An 18,459-nucleotide genomic window follows, 5' to 3' on the forward strand; every position below is an offset into this window, starting at 1 on the left:
TCTAATTAGTATTTTAGAAACTTCTAGCTCGTCTTTTGGCAAGCCACAAGCAATGATATAACAAAAGGCAAAATATCTTGGTATGCATCTATGAAATAACTATTTTACATTCTCCAGCAAAAGTTTGGTTAAGTCATTTTGAGTTTGAAATAATATAACGTTTGACTAGGATGCTCATTTTTAGTCTGATTACCTTAAAAGTCTTTCTTAGATTATGTCACTGAAAATTAAAGGAAAAAGGATTTTGGATTAGGATGTTTATGTTTTATTTGCACGCCTCTAAACTTTCTTTAAAGTCTTTTTGACTTTTTAAAAAATATGATTGTTAACTAAGATATTTATATTTGATTTTAAACTTTCTTTAAAGTCTTTTTGACTTTTTAAAAAATATGATTGTTAACTAAGATATTTATATTTGATTTTAACTGCTTAAGAAAATCACTTAAATCAGTTTGCTTGGTCACAATAGATGGCTGGGGTTCTAGAGAGAACATATATAGGTGATCTTGTGGCAAACAAAAGGTTCTTGATCTTTGCACCAAAAGATGCAACCGTAGAAAAGGTTCTCAAAATAATGGCTGAAAATGAAATCACAGCTATACCAGTAGCCACTAGTCCTGGACAACGAGCATCAGTGGAGGGAACAACTTTTTTTCAAGGCAGTTCACATTATATAGTAAGACTCCACCTTTTTGTAATATATGGAAATAGTTTAGTAATGGTTTAAGTTCTGATTAAATGTAGAACATTTAAATTCTCCTTGGTTTTGGTATTGCACGTGGTTAATGTGAGGATATAGACCAAAGAACAATTTCTTGAATTGATCATTGTGCAATTTCCTTCACATAAACTACTTGTGCGATGTCTTTGAATTTATATTGAGCATAGGCATTTTTCAAAATTTGTTTCTTTTCAAGCTTAAACCTAGATAGCCTTGAATAGATATATTTATTTATTATTTTTTGGAAAATGCATCTTATAGTACTTTACGACACGAGGTACAAAATATTATGCATCAAAATGTATTCATCATTGGGCCAGGGCAGATTAGACAGGTGATCCATACCATAGGTTAGGAGAGCCAACATATCTGCCTTAGCCTCAATCTTGATATATATATATATATATAGATATACATCAATCTATTTTTATCCAAAGAAAAAAATATTTATAATCATGTCTGATTATACATGTTTCTGTCCATAGGATGTCCATAGGTCTGTTAAAAAAAAAAACTTGGATATGTGTCTCCTCTTCTACCTGACCAAGGACTGTGCTCTTAAAACCATGTGATCCATATAAAAACTGTACAATCAACAGAAAATGACTGCACCTTCACTTATGACAGATACCATGAACTTTACTTTATATAACTGCAGAGTTTTCATTACTGAGAATTGACCATAGAGACATAACTTCAACCATAACTGTACAAAAACAAGATTTGAACTGACATCACAAAGAAGATTAAAAATGAGATTCCATTGCTTCCTGTTCCTGTCCTTCCCTGTATCTGTTCGAGCCAAATGAACCTGGACGCAGAGACAAGACCTCCTTTTACAGCTTGTTGACATTCTTGTTTAAATATCTGTATACATGCCTGAATGAGATCCACTGATTGCATGGATCTTCAAATGTCCTGAACAAGGTGACCAATAACAGCATTTTCAACCACTATTTTGTTACATGCCCAGTCTATCACAATTTTCGAATCACCTATCACCTGTAGTTTATTTATGCCTTGGTTGATTGCAAAGTGCAAGAGAGTCCATAAAGCATAGAATTCTGCTTTGATATTGGTGCCCCTACCTGGAGCATAGTAAAAATGAAAATAATGAGAGGTATTTTTAAAAAGCACCACCCCAACTCCACAGCTGCGAGAATCCCTTTGGCTTGCTTAATCAAAGAAACCCCACAGAACATCTGAATAAATTGGAGGTGTTACCGCTTGAATCCACACCTGGGATTATTATCATCAATAAAATATTTAACTCTACTTGGTGTGGCCTTGGGGGCAAGTCTCAAATTGAATTGTTGTCACTCAAATCTCAACTCCTCCGTCTAGGCTAATTCCTAGTGAAGCCAAGGGGTGTGGACCCTACAAAAATAACTAAGGCTCAACTATTCTAAAGCTAGATAAGTTAAGTTCTTGGAGTTAAATTAAATGATCAAAGATGCATCATGTTGTCACCTGAGCTGTATAACCTAGTGTGGGAGATGTTTCCATCCCCATAAGATAACACTTTGAAGGCGCAACACTTAGAGTAGGGGTTGTCACTTTGATCCCTATTCACTCTGTTTAAGCTATCTCCTAGGCAAGCTAAGGGGGTTAGTCCCTAAAGGTGGAAATCAAATAGGAAATCTGTTGAAAACAACAAGTCTAGGAGATGTAATTGGTTATCTTGGTAATTTGAGTTAAAATTAGATGGCAAGCAAAATTGTAGAACACAAGAAGATAGATTCAATTAGATCAAGGAGAGACTAGTGCCTTAAATGCCCAAGTGAATTAAAAAATACTTGCATAATAATGATCAAGTCATATGATAAACAATGTTGCAAGAAAAAGTTAGCATAAGATGAAAAGGCGATGTATGAGCAAAAGATAACTTGCAATAAAAGTACCTTCACTTTAAAGAGATGTTAGCATTATAAGACAAGAATCAGTGACAAATATAAGATAAATGCAAGCAAGTTAGGAATGCACATAGATCTATGATATACTAGATGAAAGCTTAGAATGAGGGTGCAAATGCCAACAAATGTTAGATTGCCTCAATGAGATAATTATGCTAAGTTGCTTCAATGATGCTAAGATGCAAACCAATTAAGATCACAATTTATCACCTTTCAGCACAAGATCACAAAATGCCAATAGCAATTAGTAAAGCACCATAAGATCACTCAATGAAACAATAGAGACAATGATGTTAGTAAGAGTGCAAATTAAGATATCCTCCACTTAGGTGATGTAACAGTTAAAACAAGCGAAAAATGATACAAACACAACAAAAGATAGGCAGTGATAGATGAGGATGCACTTTAGGAGCCACGTTTGAACTGTGGAATAAATTCTGATTTGAGCAGAAGATGCAACAGAGACATAGTGTTTAGGAAGAATGAATCTCCTCATGGTAATTTGAAGAGAAAACAAGAAAGAAATGCTATCATCAAATGCCACAATAATGCATAAAAAGACTCTCAGTAAGCTTCAAAGATAGAAGGAAAGCACTAGACTTAGCTTCAAAGGCGCTAAACAACCCGTAACCTCCGGCAACTTAATAGACCTGGTCACATGTAACAGTTATCTCGCATCGGATGTTGGAGTGGAACCGTCAGAGTTAACTAATAGTTTGAGGTTGCGGTGTTCACATGCGAGTTAATGTTGCGGTTTTGGAGGAGTCTATTACCTTGACCGCCGAGGTTATGTATCATTCACATGCTAATTGTTGGAGCCTGTCGGAGTTAACATTACCGTTTGCAGTTATATATATTATGTTCACATTGGGGGGAGGGTTGGCCTGCGGGCTGGCCCTCCCCTAAGCGCCAACCTCCAAACGATTACAACTTAAATATATGCGGAGAATAGATAGGGTAAGAACTACCTGGTAGCATAGTTGGTAAGGCGTATGGTCTGTATGTGGAAGGTCATGGGTTCGACCCCGACTACTGCCAATAAATTTTGCTCCACAGTTAGACCTCCAATCTGACCTTGGGAGGTGCCACGTGGCAGACTCCGGGCTTGCCACGATTCTTCCATTGGTCCAAAAATGAACCAATAAAAATGCGCCAACAAACCACTATACAATCCAACCAGATAATGCCACTTGTCGATCCTTGATTCTCCATTGACCAATGTTGACCATGCCTAGTCACCTGCCACGTCAGCAGTACGGACTGTTGATTGTGCAGTGACTGGGCATTTTTTTGCAAATTTCACTTGTTTAGCAAAGCGATCAGAACACAATAACTTTCTCATACGAACTCCGTTTTCAATGAAACGAGTTGCGTTAGGATTGTTTTCCCAAGACAGACACGGTTGTTCAGGTTTCGAGCCATTTTGAGAACTTTAATTTTTGAGCTAAATATTGAGCACTTGATCAATTGTTAAACTCCTCTATCATGACCCTAAGAAAATTATACCCATCACTCAAACAAAATATGGATTGAGATGTTAAGATTTTCCCTAAGTTACTAGGAAACATAAGCAAATACTAATCCAGATTTGGATTCAAATACAAATCAACCAGATTTTTGAAAAGCTAGGATTCTGATACAGTGGGAAAATGCCATGTACAAAAAATACAAAAATATTTTTCAAATTTTAAAAAACATATTCAAAGTTAAAAATCAAAACCATTCATGAATTACAACATTAGAACTGAAATCATCACATAATTTGTGAATCTAAATACATAAATCATGATGCGTCATGCTTTATACAAAAAGGATAACTGTAAATACAAAATTGTGTGTCCCATAAATGATCACTCTATTGATATGATGATGTAGAGTCAGTCTAACTGCATCTCCCAAATGGGTCTATATGCTCATCATTCAATATTTCAACTCTATATCATAATCAACCTATCATATTCCTTGAAATTTGGCTTAAAATAAAAAAATTTCCATCTAGTTACAAAGGTAAATGAATATTGTACATTGTTTGAGAACATACTAAGTCTATGTAGCATACTGTTCTAAGAGGACTCTTCACTTAGAGTTGGATGGGATTGATCTAATTAAATTACTAATGGAACAACCATCCTTTGTACAATATATATTATTATCTATGTAATGTCTCCAAGCTTTCTTGTTAGCATTATCAAAAATTGAAGATTCAAATTTTGATGTGTCAAACTTTTCCTGTTAGTATTATCATGTGCTATACAACCTGTAGATAATTAATAACTTATACAACTATACAACCTACAAATTACTAATAAGTAATCCAATTAAAATCCCAAATATAATATTTGTTTTTTAGGGTTTCAAACTGGTGGCAAATACCCTTAGAAAAAATAAAAAATAAAAATAAAAACCAAAAACTATAATGTTATTTGCTTGGGACTCGGTTTGTTAAGGGTAATTGGTACAAGATACATTTCAGTAGCATTGATCCATTTCCGCGTTTGAAGGATTCGTCTATGTAGCAGATCCTATGTGGATCTGGGTGGATCTATATCTGTATTTGTATTTGAAACACAAATCCGTGGATCCAACATGAAGTCCCCTTGGATCTGGTAACACATGCTTTTTCTATCTTATTTTAATGGTTAGAGGGTGATATTGATGATGAGGATCACAATATATGCAATGATTTTGATGATATGTAAGTATTTGTTGTAACATTTTTTTGACACTAGGGGCCATCTAAAGCCTCTTTGTCGATGTATTTTTGGTTCAAAGTGTTATTTTTGTTATATGCACTTTTACTTGCTATATAAATAAGCATTTTGGCATATCGATTGTTCAGATTCATATGGATGCGTGTGTGTATGTGTGAATATTTTATGTATTTTTTGATTGATTGGGTTTTTGGTCCGACTTTTTTCCACTTCTGGTTTGGTTCTCACTGGTTACCGGTTTGAGGGGTCAACCAATTTGGTGGTTCTGATAACATTGTTTTATACTTTAATTATTTTTCCTGTACACTAAGCTGAACTTTAGTGTGTTCCTTCTACAAATGTAATTTCCATTTTGGGAAAGTAGGAAAGCTTGTTGGCATTGAAATATCATCAATTTGCTTAAAAATCCATGCTGAAATTTGGTCCTTCTATGCCTAAATATCCCCCTGAATGCAAGGCATAAGAATGTGTTGATAGGTGGACGAAATCCTCTTGCAACGAGTGAGTATTTGCCCGATCAAAGTCCCACTTGGACCCTTTTTTGTTTAGATGGCCATATACTCTTCGGTACTAAGGCCCAATTGCCTATACTAACTTAGGCTAAAATAATTTAAAAACAATTAATCTAGGGAAAATATATGACATATTCTAATATTTACAATTATCTACAAAATATAAACAAATTGTTGGTTGAATGGAACCAGTTTTAACAACAGGGGGTAAAGGATTCATTCGAACATAATAAACCATGTGAAATATCATGTCTGTTTAAATCCGACTGGATTTTGAGTCCAACTAACCACACAAATAAGTTTTGGTAAGTTTTTGGAGAGTTTTTATACAGAAAACTCAAAAAAGATATTCAATTTAGTTTTCATCCTATTCAAACTAATTTTTATATGTTTTTTGGAATAAGTATGCATGCATTAACTAAAAGAAGTATGAAGGAAAACTCTTGAAAACAAAAGCAATTCAGATTCTATCTTTTGAATATAAAATTTCAATCATTAGACATGAATATAACAAAAAGTTAACATTTCATAACTTCTGTTGATAATAGATATAAATTGTAACATATCCAAAGAAATGTTTAAACAGAATACTAAATATTCATTTAGAAATCAATATGCACAAGTTAAATAGTAATACCAGAATCATCCATTAAGGAATTAAAAAGATGTCGAGACATTAATCTCATAGCTCATGGCACATTAAATCTGAAACTGATCTTTAAAAGAGTTGTAACTTCAAAATTGATTCAAAAATGCAAGTCTCGAGTCTTCACAATTTCTCGACCTCTCACACCAATGTAAGAGGTTCTATAAATACTTGAAAAAAATAGGATATGTCTCAACAAATAAGATAAGTCTTTGAAAACAAGAAAATCAAAAAGATTTTCTTAAAGTAAAGTACTGCTTCCAAAAATAAATATTATGTCATTGTTCAGTCGATATTTCCTTGAAAAGAAAGTAACTCCTTGTCTTCAAAATCTTCGTCTTTTAGGTTCAACAATAGATGGGGTGCATGAATTTGGATATGTTTTACCCATTGTGGATAAACCTGGGAAACGACTGAGAAGTGAATCGAATGGAACTAATATGTGCTGACTTGGGAATTTGCAACCAAACTTTGGATCATTTTCTTTCTTTTCTGATATTTGTTTCCAGATTTAGAAATGATCTTAATTTTCTCAAAAGGGAACTGTAGAAACTTCTGGAAAGTGTTTTGTGTCTAAATTTTGATCCCATTAATCCCTCTTTGATATTTGATGGCGAGGTCTTTGCTAACTATTTCAATTCTCCTGAAACAACTTCTTTCACTGACTTGGAACCTAAAAGATCAAATTCTTCAATAAAATCAGTGCCTTTCTCCCATATCGTTAAGCATTGTTCTTGGGCATTTTTAGCCCATTCTTTGATTTCTGTGGCCTCTATTTCTGTACGGTTCAAGATGCAAGCATTAATCTTCCATCTATCTTGGACACTTTAGGAATTTCATCTGATTGGAATTCTTGCTCCCAGTGAAGAATAGACAAAAATCTATTTTTAATGTATATTTCTTCCTCCACCAAGGAATCAATTATTTCATTCAAATTTATAATCTTTTGATAAAATCTTGAGATTTTATCCATCTGTTTGTAGAATTTTGATTGATCCTTCCTCAAAATGAGACAAATTTAAAATACTTATTCTTTGAAAACCTCTAGACTCTATGTTTCCCCCTGATTTTGATTAAGTGGACTTTGAAGAGAATCAATTTGCTCTTTCAAAACTATAGTCATGACATCAATGTTGTTTTCAGCCTCCTCCAAAATGCGAGTTTCATTTTCATGAGCTTGTTTTAATTCCTAAACATGTTGCTCATGTTTTGACTTTAATTCATTTAATTCCATTTGAAATCGATTTTGTAGATTCTCTCTCTCTACTGCAAAGCCTTGGATAAGGATTGTAGAGTATTTTTGTCAAAATTTCTTCAGTAAATAACTCGGTCTTCTCTAACTGCTTCTCCAACACTTTAATTCTCTGTAGACTGCATTCATATAACGCTTCTAACTCATTAAGATAATATTGATTATAATTCACAAAAGCACCTAAGGCCTGCGAAGATTCTTTGGCCTTCTCTTTTACGTCTCCTTGAGCTTGCCAACTGAATTCTAAAACAGTCTCTATAGAATCAAGTTTTATCTTCTTTGTTTTCCTTACTACTGACTTGGTTTGAGAATTAAAATAATATTTTGTTAGAGACAGGATGGTATCAGGAATTGTTTCTAGTTTAGAAACAGGTTTGAAAAGAAAAAAATCCCAAGGGATATTAATGGAAATAGGTGTCAATGAGGTCTTGGGAGATGTAGTGGAAGCAATATCCATCTTTGTCTATGGTTGCATTGCCTCTTTATTTCTTTGGGAAACAATATCATGATATATTTGTTTATCCTTCTTCTCATCAATTTTCATTTCTTGACATGTTATGTTTTTTGGTTGATCCTACATTGTATCCTCAAGGGAATTGATCACAATGATTTCTTGTTCACTCACTGTTTTCTTTTCTGTTGATTTGATTGTTTCTGGGTTTTCTTGCTTTCTTTCTGGAACTTTTGTAGTTGTAACCTCTATTGTAGCATGCTGATTTTTCTTTAGTCTTTCATTGCTTTTTGCTTCTTTACCTGTAACAGAAACATCTTCTATTTTCTCAATTTGAATTCCTTGCTCTTGCTGAGAGACAAAGGAAGGATCTGAAGTAATTTGTTTGAAATCAAATCGAAAGAACTCAAAAGCCTTTAGTTCTTCTAAAGAGATATTGAGATGGAGACCTTTTTCTCTTAAGAAACTTTCAAAAAGATTTTCCCTAAATTCTTGTAATTGGGCTCTTGTTTCAACATTTAAGAGTTTTCCTCTATCAATGGCTTGCTGAAAATCATCAATGGCTATGAAAATCTTATCAAAAGGAGGCTCCTGATGAGCAAATATTTTCACATAACTAATTGTTTTATAATGAATGCTAATGATTCCATGGGGGTCATAATCATACTGAGGCAGAGAATGCAGCAAAACATCCTTAAGCTCCTCTGCTTCCTTGAACCCATGTCCCTTGTCTCTGATATTTATTTCTCTGAATTTAATTGGAAACACAAACCAAATTTTCTTTTGTAATTTTCTTAATTTCCGAACCTGGCTGTTTAAAGCAACTTGATTTGCCACTTCCCTTAGAGCAAGTATTTCAAGAATATATCGAGGTAAGAGATGAGGACCAACCTCATTGCCATATACTCTTATGTAGAAAAATAATTCTTCAACAAACCAGTCACCTATGGACTCTAGACCTTCTTTTAGACTTTGACTAATTCTGGGAGGGGTTTCACCAAACAAGATTTCATAAAAATGGATCATGACATAATGGAAAATATCATAAAAATGGAATTCAAAATTGCTCTCCCAAAGGGTTGGGGCATAATTTTGAATGGGGGCTTGTTGGTCAATGGAATAGTTCCATTTCATAAGGGGAAATGGGACTAAGGCAATAATAATATCTATTAAGAAGACAAACATATAGAATATGTGTTTGTAGTTGGGAGGAGACACTAATGATAACTTCAAAGCGTCTGTGATGTTTTGTGACAAAATGTTAGCCAAATTGATATGCTTCACATCATTTAGGATGCTATTGATTATTGAAATCCATTTGGTTTTATAGTGTTTAGGGTCTCGGTCTCGTTCTCCATATAATCGGGTTAACATTTTGATGAGAAATCTTATGCGTTTCTTGAAAATAGAGATGGGATATTCCTTGTTAGCCTTAAGCTTAAACCCTTCATCTTCTTCTCTTAAACAATCTTCAATCACTTTATCATAATTTTCCCTGCATTTTTTGAAAATAGTGTTTCGGAAGTTCTTGAGAAAGTTCTCCATATAATCGGGTTAACATTTTGATGAGAAATCTTATGGGTTTCTTGAAAATAGAGATGGGATATTCCTTGTTAGCCTTAAGCTTAAACCCTTCATCTTCTTCTCTTAAACAGTCTTCAATCACCTTGTCATAATTTTCCCTGCACTTTTTGAAAATAGTGTTTCGGAAGTTCTTGAGAAAATCAACATCGAGCTGGATTTCAGAGGGACTGAGCTTATAGATGGCTGACAGGACTTCTGGTTTCCAGGAGGCTATAACAGTTTTGTTATGGTTTAACATTGTTCGGGTTGGGATATCCACATGAGCGAAAATCCATGAAATCATATCATAATAGGGGGAAATTCTGGCCCTAGCAACTACTTTGTGTAATTTTGTTCTCCTAATATCTTCCAACTAATTATTCTTTGATTGAGAAGTCCTTGCACTTTTTAACCATTCTCTATTTTCAAAGAAACCAAAAATTTCTTTCCATTTCATTGTACATGCTTTCTGCATTTTATAAATGGAGTCAAAGATGAGAAATGGGTTGAGGTTGTATTCCTCTGGTTGTGGATTTTCTACTTCTTTGAGTTTTTCCTTTATGTGCTCCACCTCTTGTCTTTCCACTAAGAATTTTCCCTTTTTCCCATTTTATGGTCTGTGAACAGAAAACAAAAAATTCAAAAAAAGCATGAGTTATTTCTGATAAAACTCTGAAATTAAGATGAAGAATCCTTTATAATTACAGCTTACTTACACAAAAATTCTGCAACTTGGTATTGTATTTTTATAACTCAAATTCCTCTGAAATAGGTCTAAGAGATTGAAATAGCATGCAAACTAAAATGTTCTAGGAAGTTATGAATATTAAAACTCAGAAAGAGTGTGAATTAATTCATTTGAATTGAACATTAACTTCCCATTACACGATCCCACTGTTTATTCGCAATTCGAGACTGCGTAAGAGAAATTTATTATCGGGATCTAAAAAGAATCAATTAAGCGTGAAGTGGCGAAAAATCAAATTTCAAATCAATTTATTATCAATCAATAAAAAACGAAATCCACTTAAATCGAAAAGAAATATTGTTTTATTCAAAGAGTCGACGAGTCGGGAGGTCTTTTATTTGGTTGAAAAGTTTTATTCTCTTCTGACCCCGGCTACACAAGGGTCGGGTGATAATCGAAGGTCGGGTAGTCGGAATAGTCGGTTGGTCGGAAAGTCGGGGTAAAAATGATTGAGGAGACTGAGAATTGGCCCGTCTTTGTAGTCAGGAATTCGGGAAAAAAATGATTTCTTCATAAGAACATGAATCCGACCTCTGATTTATGAATTTATTTTTTTTTATGTTTTTTCTCTAATTTTCAAAGTTATTTGGTCTTTTTATGAAACCAAAAAAATTTCATATAGAGATTTTTTTTTTTTCTTTATTGTATAAAAACAAAGAGGGTTGTTGTGATCCTAACAATGACCATCTCTCTGTATGGTGTACCAAATATTTTTATGTTAATATAGTTATTTGGCTGTGAAGGTGTAGCTTCCTTACTATTTAATATTGTTTTGCACAAACTTTTACAATTGTCTATTTCAAGAGTTAAATTGTGTTAAATGACCTTATCCCTTGGTGAAGGGTACTGTAGACTTTGTCGTCTTCATGTAGTTGGAGCTCAAAAGAGCCTAGGTAGTTTAGAGCAATCTTACATCTGCACTCCTTGCTTGATGCCTCTTAATTGCAAGCTTGCTTAAATCATAACGGGGATTTCCATTTCACGCTAATATGAGTAATATTCAACTTTACACAAAGATGAAGGTGCATATTGAACTTTGCAGTCAATTGTGTGAATGCAGGGAATAGTTTCAATGCTCGATGTTGTACTGCATATCGGGGACAACTTGGATGATTGCGAGAATGCTCTGCAAACCCCCGTGTCGGATTTAATTGGACAAACGATTGAGAGCAGAGCACTATGGACAGCTGGTTCCCGTGTGAAGTAAGTTTTTTCCTTCGAAGGAAACTTTTGAATTTTTTTATATAGTCCCATGGCATGAAGATCCTTATGAACATTAACATTCTTTTCACCCCCACTATGAACATTAACATTCTTTTCATCCCATGGGTATTCAACTTTCTCTAAAAGAGCTCCATACTACAACCTGTTGGATGGACTGGATGTTCATCTGCATGATTTCTTTATTTAAGCTGGGAAGTTCATGGTTCACTTGTAATTATTCTCGGAACAGATCCCCGTGGACAGCCAGCCCTCATGTAAAGCGAGTTTCTTTCTTTAGAAGGAAACTTTTATGATTTTATATAGTTCCGTGAGATAGGGTCTTATGAACATTAACAATCGGTTCAGCCCATAAGTATTCCTGTTCTCCAAAAGTGCTGCCGACAACAACCTATTGGGTGGACTGAATGTTAATCTGCATGGTTTTTTTTATTTATTTTGTGCTGGGTAGCTCATATAGAATTCCAGTTTTAAGTTATTAGATAGACTGAATGTTCATATTCATGATTATATATATATATATATAATTATAATTTTTAGAGGAGTTGCCTAACTATTATATGTTTTGGAGGTTTTCACTGTAATTGGTTGTTTAAATTTCATTTTTGAATGTGTAAATTGATTCTTCACTTTAAAAAAACCGGGGCCATTCAGATTGTGCAGAGTTCAGAGATCAAAATTGTGGTTCCAACAAATTTCTGTTGGATTCTGGGCAAATTTGACCGAAAGATATGACCTGAAAACTCCAAAGCATAGAATAGTTAGACTACGCATTGTCCCTGCCTTGTGTAATTGTAAATCCAACCTATGAGATGGATTGAATGTTCTTCCGCATGATTTGTTATTTTGACCTGGGGAAGCTCATGGCTCACATGTAATTCCAATTCCATGGAGGATTTGCATGTGTATTACACCAAGAGAAGCTAGGTATATTTTACAGCCAAGATGCGGTGACGTTAAGCGATCAACTCTTAGTGCATGTATGTAGAAATACTGGATGGACTGAATGCTTATCTGCATGTTTTTTGTTTTGATTTTGAGCCAGGGAAGCTCATGACTCACAGGTGTTCCATGAGCATCTATCTATACCTGCGTTTATTGCACTGAAAGAAGCTAGGTACATTTTGCCCCTTTGAGTCGTAGAAGTAGCCCACGTTTGAAACTTGAGCACTTTGCAACCTTCAGGTGCACATCAGATAGGTTTAGATGGATCTGTGCAGGGGTTTTTATTTTGAAAGCCCTTTGAGATCTGGCTTTGTTTTTAGAATCGTCTTCTTGTTTCTGATTGCAGGTTAATTGATGGAATGGAATGCATGTCAAAAGGAGTTCATCGGTTTCTTGTTCCAATTCACGGACATAACGATGAACGATCTCCTCATGAAACGACCCAGTTTCGTCTCCTGACTCAGACAGACGTGGTGAGCTTCCTTCTGGAGCATATAGACGAAATGGGTCCATGTGTATCGAGAATAATAACAGACCTGGGTCTCCTCCATCCAAACATGGCGGCACTGTCTGTACCCTCCAACATGATATTGTCTAGTGCACTGAGATTGATGCATCGGAAACCTGCATTCAGTTCTTTTGGAGTGGTGGAGACTTCGCCTGAAGAAGAGATGGACTCGTTTCAATCACAGCAATTCGGGGTATCAGGAGGTAAGCTCGTGGGAAGCCTGTCAGCAAATTGTTTCCGGGGAATGGGAGTTGAGGAGATAAGCTGGTCCTTGAGACCTGAAATTACAGTTGCAGAATTTCTGAAGATGTCGGCTGAGAAGGGCTTCTCGAGGCCTCTTGTCACAATCCATCCCACGACACCTCTGGGAACTGCCATGGCAGTGGCCATCACCAACAAAGTCCATAGGGTGTGGGTGACTGACGAAGATGGATGGCTTCTTGGTGTTGTCAGCCTTACAGACATTATAAGCGTTGCACGTAGAGGACCAACCAGCTTTGTTCATCAGTAACATTGAATGCATTTACAAGTCATGAAGGATTTTGGTGTGTCCATCTTATTTTCGAGTGAGCTCCTGTAACTTGATGCGTACCGAATTTTTTGTAAAACTATCTGTACGAGAATGTGAATATAGGTTTTTTAAACTGTTTTCCTGTGAATGTGAGTAAAGGTTTTTGTTCCATACAGCTGTACGCATTCGAGGCTTGTTTTATTTGTTCAGATTTAAAATATATACACGTATTTGTGTTTGTTTAGATAATCTTCGGCAAAATCACATAACCAATCTTTTGTCGACGCGTTTCGAACCAACCAGTGTGGTTCATCGTCAGGACAAGTTGAAGAACCAATCCGGCTTATGCTTGATTAAATAGAGTGTGCAGAGACTCCAACGGCTATAATGCTAACGGCTAATTTTGACCTAAAGATCCTGGTCAAACCACTAAATTAGTTAATTAATATTTCTAGAAATATCTAAAATAGGTAAATAAAGGAATTCATTTGTTAATTAAAAAAGATATATTATTATTAATATCTTAAATATTAAGAGAATCCATAATATTATTATTTTAATTATAATGGTCGTTATATCTCATAATATATAATCAATAATTTCCAATATAGATTATTGATTATATATTATGAGATATAACGACCATTATAATTAAAATAATAATATTATGGATTCCCTTAATATTTGAGATATTAATAATAATATATCTTTTTTAATTAACAAATGAATTCCTTTATTTACCTATTTTAGCTATTTCTAGAAATATCAATTAACTAATTTAGTGGTTTGACCAGGATCTTTAGGTCAAAATTAGCCGTGAGCATTATAGCCGTTGGAGTCTCTGCACACTCTATTTAATCAAGCATAAGCCGGATTGGTTCTTCAACTTGTCCCGACGATGAACCACACTGGTTGGTTCGAAACGCGTCGACAAAAGATTGGTTATGTGATTTTGCCGAAGATTATCTAAACAATGTTATGGATCACAGAAGTCTAAATTCCTTAAGTATTTGTGTTTATTAGATATCTAGAGTTGTTTATTTATATTGATGGGTTTTTATTCATTATTTTAATCTTATTTGCCCTTGCATTAAAAGTTTTGAAAATCTTTCAATCTTATGCTCTATATCTCTGTATCACTCTCTCATTGATGTCATTTTTGTTTTATCTTTTCATTTCCATGCAATTGAGGTTTGTCAACACGATATTTATTTATTTTAAATGGAATCGGGCAAACAACAATACTTACAAATTTGTTTACAAAAAATTCTGCAACTTGACAAAATTGGCAGACTACTAGCATATCCAGTGTTCTATATTCCCAACATCACTGCAAATCCAGATTTTCTTACAGGTAGTTAGTTTTACCCAAAAAAAAGAAAAAGAAAAATCAGAATACATAATATTTGAAAAAAACATAAAACGTATCAAGAATTTGCACTGTCATAACCTTGGTTCCCCTAGGATTTAACTTTCTATCTTCGGCAGCGCCTGCCTTTGTTGCATAGTATCCTCTTCACTAGATCGGCATGTTAAGAATAACCTGTTATCACAGACGGGAAACCTGCAATCCACGGACCAGCAACCTGCAATCGATAGACTGGAAAACAGCTCCGTCCCTATATTTGTAAAGATGCCCGCCGTGAATTTTATGTGCGTGTCCTTTGAAAATGAGATTTGAATGAGATTAACAACCATGACGAAGGGTAAGGGATTAGGAATGAACATACAATCCCATTGTTTATCAAGGCTTCGGTCTTTAAGGGTAGTGAGATTAAAAACCATGACGTAGGGTAAGGGATTAGGAATGAACATACAATCCCATTGTTTATCAAGACTTCGGTCTTTAAGGGTAGGGGATTAGGAATGAACATACAACCCCATTTTTTATGGAGACTTCGGGCTCTAGATTGGAAACAACCTTGGCCCAATAATCAGCCTCCCTATTCAGTTCCTGCTTGATGTGGAAAACAGAGATATTTCAAATTAATGGGAGAAGCGCTTGATTCTTCGGATCAGAGAACTAAGTTGATTTCGGATTGAGGGGACCTTTCCTTTCAATGCTTTAAGTAGAAGATGAGTCTCCTAGCACAATCAAAGATTGAGTACCTTTGTTCTGGCTATAGAAAGACCCAGCCAGACCCAGCCAAATCAAAAAAGTTTTAGCAAGATTGTTAGAAATTCTGTTTAGTCCCGAAGTGAAGTGAGTTACTTTATTTCGTTCAGGATCTTGAATAATCGCCCCAGCTCCTGGGTTGTTCGGTGAAGGTCCATCTATAATGAGGATATGAGAGGTTTGTTGAGTTCAGAGAGACTCTTTCTGATTACCTAGGACGGGGAATGAGAGTTTCCAAAATCGGTTGTAGAATATTCGGGTGATTTAAGTTGTATTGAACCATCCAATTCTCCTCCAAGTTGTCCAATGCAATATCCATTGAATAAGGTCGAAAATGAAGATGTTCCGCTAAGAGAGATATAGTGTTTGAAGCTGTTTGCTTTGGGCAGTTCGATTCATTGTTGAAGATTTGCATGTTATTGGCAAGCCATATCTTACAGCGTAGATATTTAAGAAGAGCCTCCCAAGTTTTTTTTGGGAAAGGGGGCTTACTTTCAAATGAGCCAATGTAATGATTGCTCCATCGCTAGGAGGGGGCATCCAAATCAAGAGGCCACACGATTATGCTATATAATCTGCTTGTTGCCCATGACGAAACTTCCTCGCTGCAGATGCAGTTAAAGGAACATATGCTATATAGATATATTATCATTATTACATAAAACACATTGAAATGGTCTCACAATTCCTTACCTTTCAAATTTTTTGAATTAGAGATTTTAAATGGGCCAAGTTCCAACAGAAGATGTTAATCTTGGGCAAGTCAACATTGTTCCAAATCAGTTTGCAAAGATTAGACTTCGTCGGAGGCTAGAATAGTTCCAATTGAGAAACATAACCATTGTTGCCTGAGCAGAGAGAAACACCCAAGATTGAGAATCCCTTTTTAATTTGTGATGGGGCTCATATGTAGAAAGTGCTTCAGGATAGAAGCTAAATAATGTGGCTCAGCTGGTGTATTACTAATGTGCTATTTGTCAACCAGCGTAGATCCATCTTAAATACGGATCTAATATGAGCCCGAGAGGGATCCAATTTCTTGAAGTGTAAATTTTTTTATGAGCCTACATTATTTTAATGTTTTGTATAGTTATTTAATTTTTTTATTTTTAGATTTTTCAAAGTTATTAACTTTTGGCGGACATGAGCAAAATTTCAATTCAATTTTGATCACTGACGGACAACGTTAGACATCTAGGTTGTAGAACACATCTAGGTTGTAGAATGAGCCTCATCACACTGGCTGTAAAATGAACCTCTCTGCTCAATAGGATATTTTTCACTATCTCTTATGCCATTTTCCATGTTTTATTTTATGTTTCATGAAATTGAAGTTTGGTTAAGAAGATACTTATTTAGAATTTTAATATATCAGTAAGAATTGAATCTATATAAAAAAGATAACCATTTTCACAATTACTCAAATTAAACCTAATTAACATTTTTTTTTGGTCTATTTATAACTAAACATTTTTTTCCCTATATCTTTACTTTGTTGCATTTTTCATTTTATTGTAAAACTTTCTTGAGGACTTCTTTTCATATTTTGGTCTATTTATAATTACACATTTTTTTTCTTATATCTTTACCTTGTTACATTTTTTCATTTATTGTAAAACTTCTTTTTCACACACTTTTTTATGAATTTTTTTTTCCTTAAAGCATCACTCTAGTTAACAAATTCATGAATACATTTATTAATAATAGTTATAATTTTTTCCCTGTTTGGGGAGAATAGGGAAGTGGACATGAGAAGGATGGTGTGTGCACTACCACTTCAGTGAGCAAGAAGGATGTGTTGCCATCCTCTGTCCTCAATAATCAATATGCTCTCTGAGCGAGGTTTTAGACGTTTTCATTATATCTCTCATTTCAACTTAAATCTTCAGGTGGTGGTATATATGAAGAGTTAGATCACCACATGTTTTAGAGAAAAAAAAAATTTAGTATGCAATTAATTTTGTCCTAGGGTGGGAACTCTTGAGATGATAGTCTAATTCTTCCTCATCATGATGGGGCAACGACCTTATATTGAGTCTTGTTCATAGCCCAATTCGGTAAATATCCCTCTAGTTGAGCAGATTGGGTGTATGTTTCTCCCTGGGTGGCATGCATGCTTGCCTGCAAGTAGCAGAATTAGCTCGATCTTTTATTGAGCAGACTCTCGAATCCATCAAAGAGGCACTGCAGAGTTTGGAGGATGATATAGTTAGGGAATGGGTGTGCCTATCAAACTTGGAGGTCACAACGATGGTGGTAGCTTGGTTGCCCAATGTGGGCCACTTGTGTGAGACCAGACCAATGTCTATATACCATGGACCTCTATTAAATAATGAAATCTCTATTAGGAGAATTCTTGCTAAACATGAATGACACCAAAGATGATATTTTGCTAGCTCTAGATGACATTGTTCTATAGTTGAAGGATATCAATATGAGGCTAGCGTGCTTGGAACCGAGCGTAACGTGATGACCTAGCCCTAGTGATTGCAATCAATTTGGGCAAGCTCTAATTGAGGTTGATACCTCTCTTTCTTCTCAGTTTTTTTCAGGTTATTACACTCTATGGGGACTCTGTTCTTTGTTTTCTCTCGGCTTGTATGGGGGGATTCCATTTTTTCTTGTGTCTCAAGTATTTATA

General features: G+C 35.0%; 1 protein-coding gene across 2 annotated transcripts; it reads left to right on the forward strand.

The window, feature by feature from the left end:
* The first annotated feature begins 469 nt into the window (after positions 1 to 469).
* On the forward strand, positions 470 to 13,728 carry LOC149224216 (SNF1-related protein kinase regulatory subunit gamma-like PV42b). 2 transcript variants are annotated; one of them, XM_089383508.1, is made up of 4 exons: positions 474 to 676; positions 11,578 to 11,720; positions 12,784 to 12,855; positions 13,030 to 13,728. In XM_089383508.1, the coding sequence occupies exons 1-4, from the start codon at positions 575 to 577 to the stop codon at positions 13,700 to 13,702; spliced, it is 990 nt and encodes a 329-aa protein (XP_089239634.1). In that variant the 5' UTR covers positions 474 to 574; the 3' UTR covers positions 13,703 to 13,728. The 2 variants fall into 2 exon arrangements, with proteins under 2 accessions (XP_089239633.1, XP_089239634.1); XM_089383507.1 differs by lacking the exon at positions 12,784 to 12,855 and having other exon boundaries at positions 470 to 676.
* The last annotated feature ends 4,731 nt before the right edge of the window (positions 13,729 to 18,459 follow it).

Source organism: Pinus tabuliformis, chromosome Q (genome assembly GCF_031772625.1).
Source record: "Pinus tabuliformis cultivar Carrire ecotype Pingquan chromosome Q, CPIR1, whole genome shotgun sequence".
Taxonomy (NCBI): Eukaryota; Viridiplantae; Streptophyta; class Pinopsida; order Pinales; family Pinaceae; genus Pinus; species Pinus tabuliformis.

Bases quoted from the DNA above. Each gene is read 5' to 3' on its own strand.
- LOC149224216 (XM_089383507.1), top strand. From the start codon at position 470: ATGGCTGGGGTTCTAGAGAGAACATATATAGGTGATCTTGTGGCAAAC. The intron at 677-11,577 runs GTAAGACTCCAC...GTGTGAATGCAG, and splicing joins AAGGCAGTTCACATTATATA to GGAATAGTTTCAATGCTCGA. The intron at 11,721-13,029 runs GTAAGTTTTTTC...TTCTGATTGCAG, and splicing joins ACAGCTGGTTCCCGTGTGAA to GTTAATTGATGGAATGGAAT.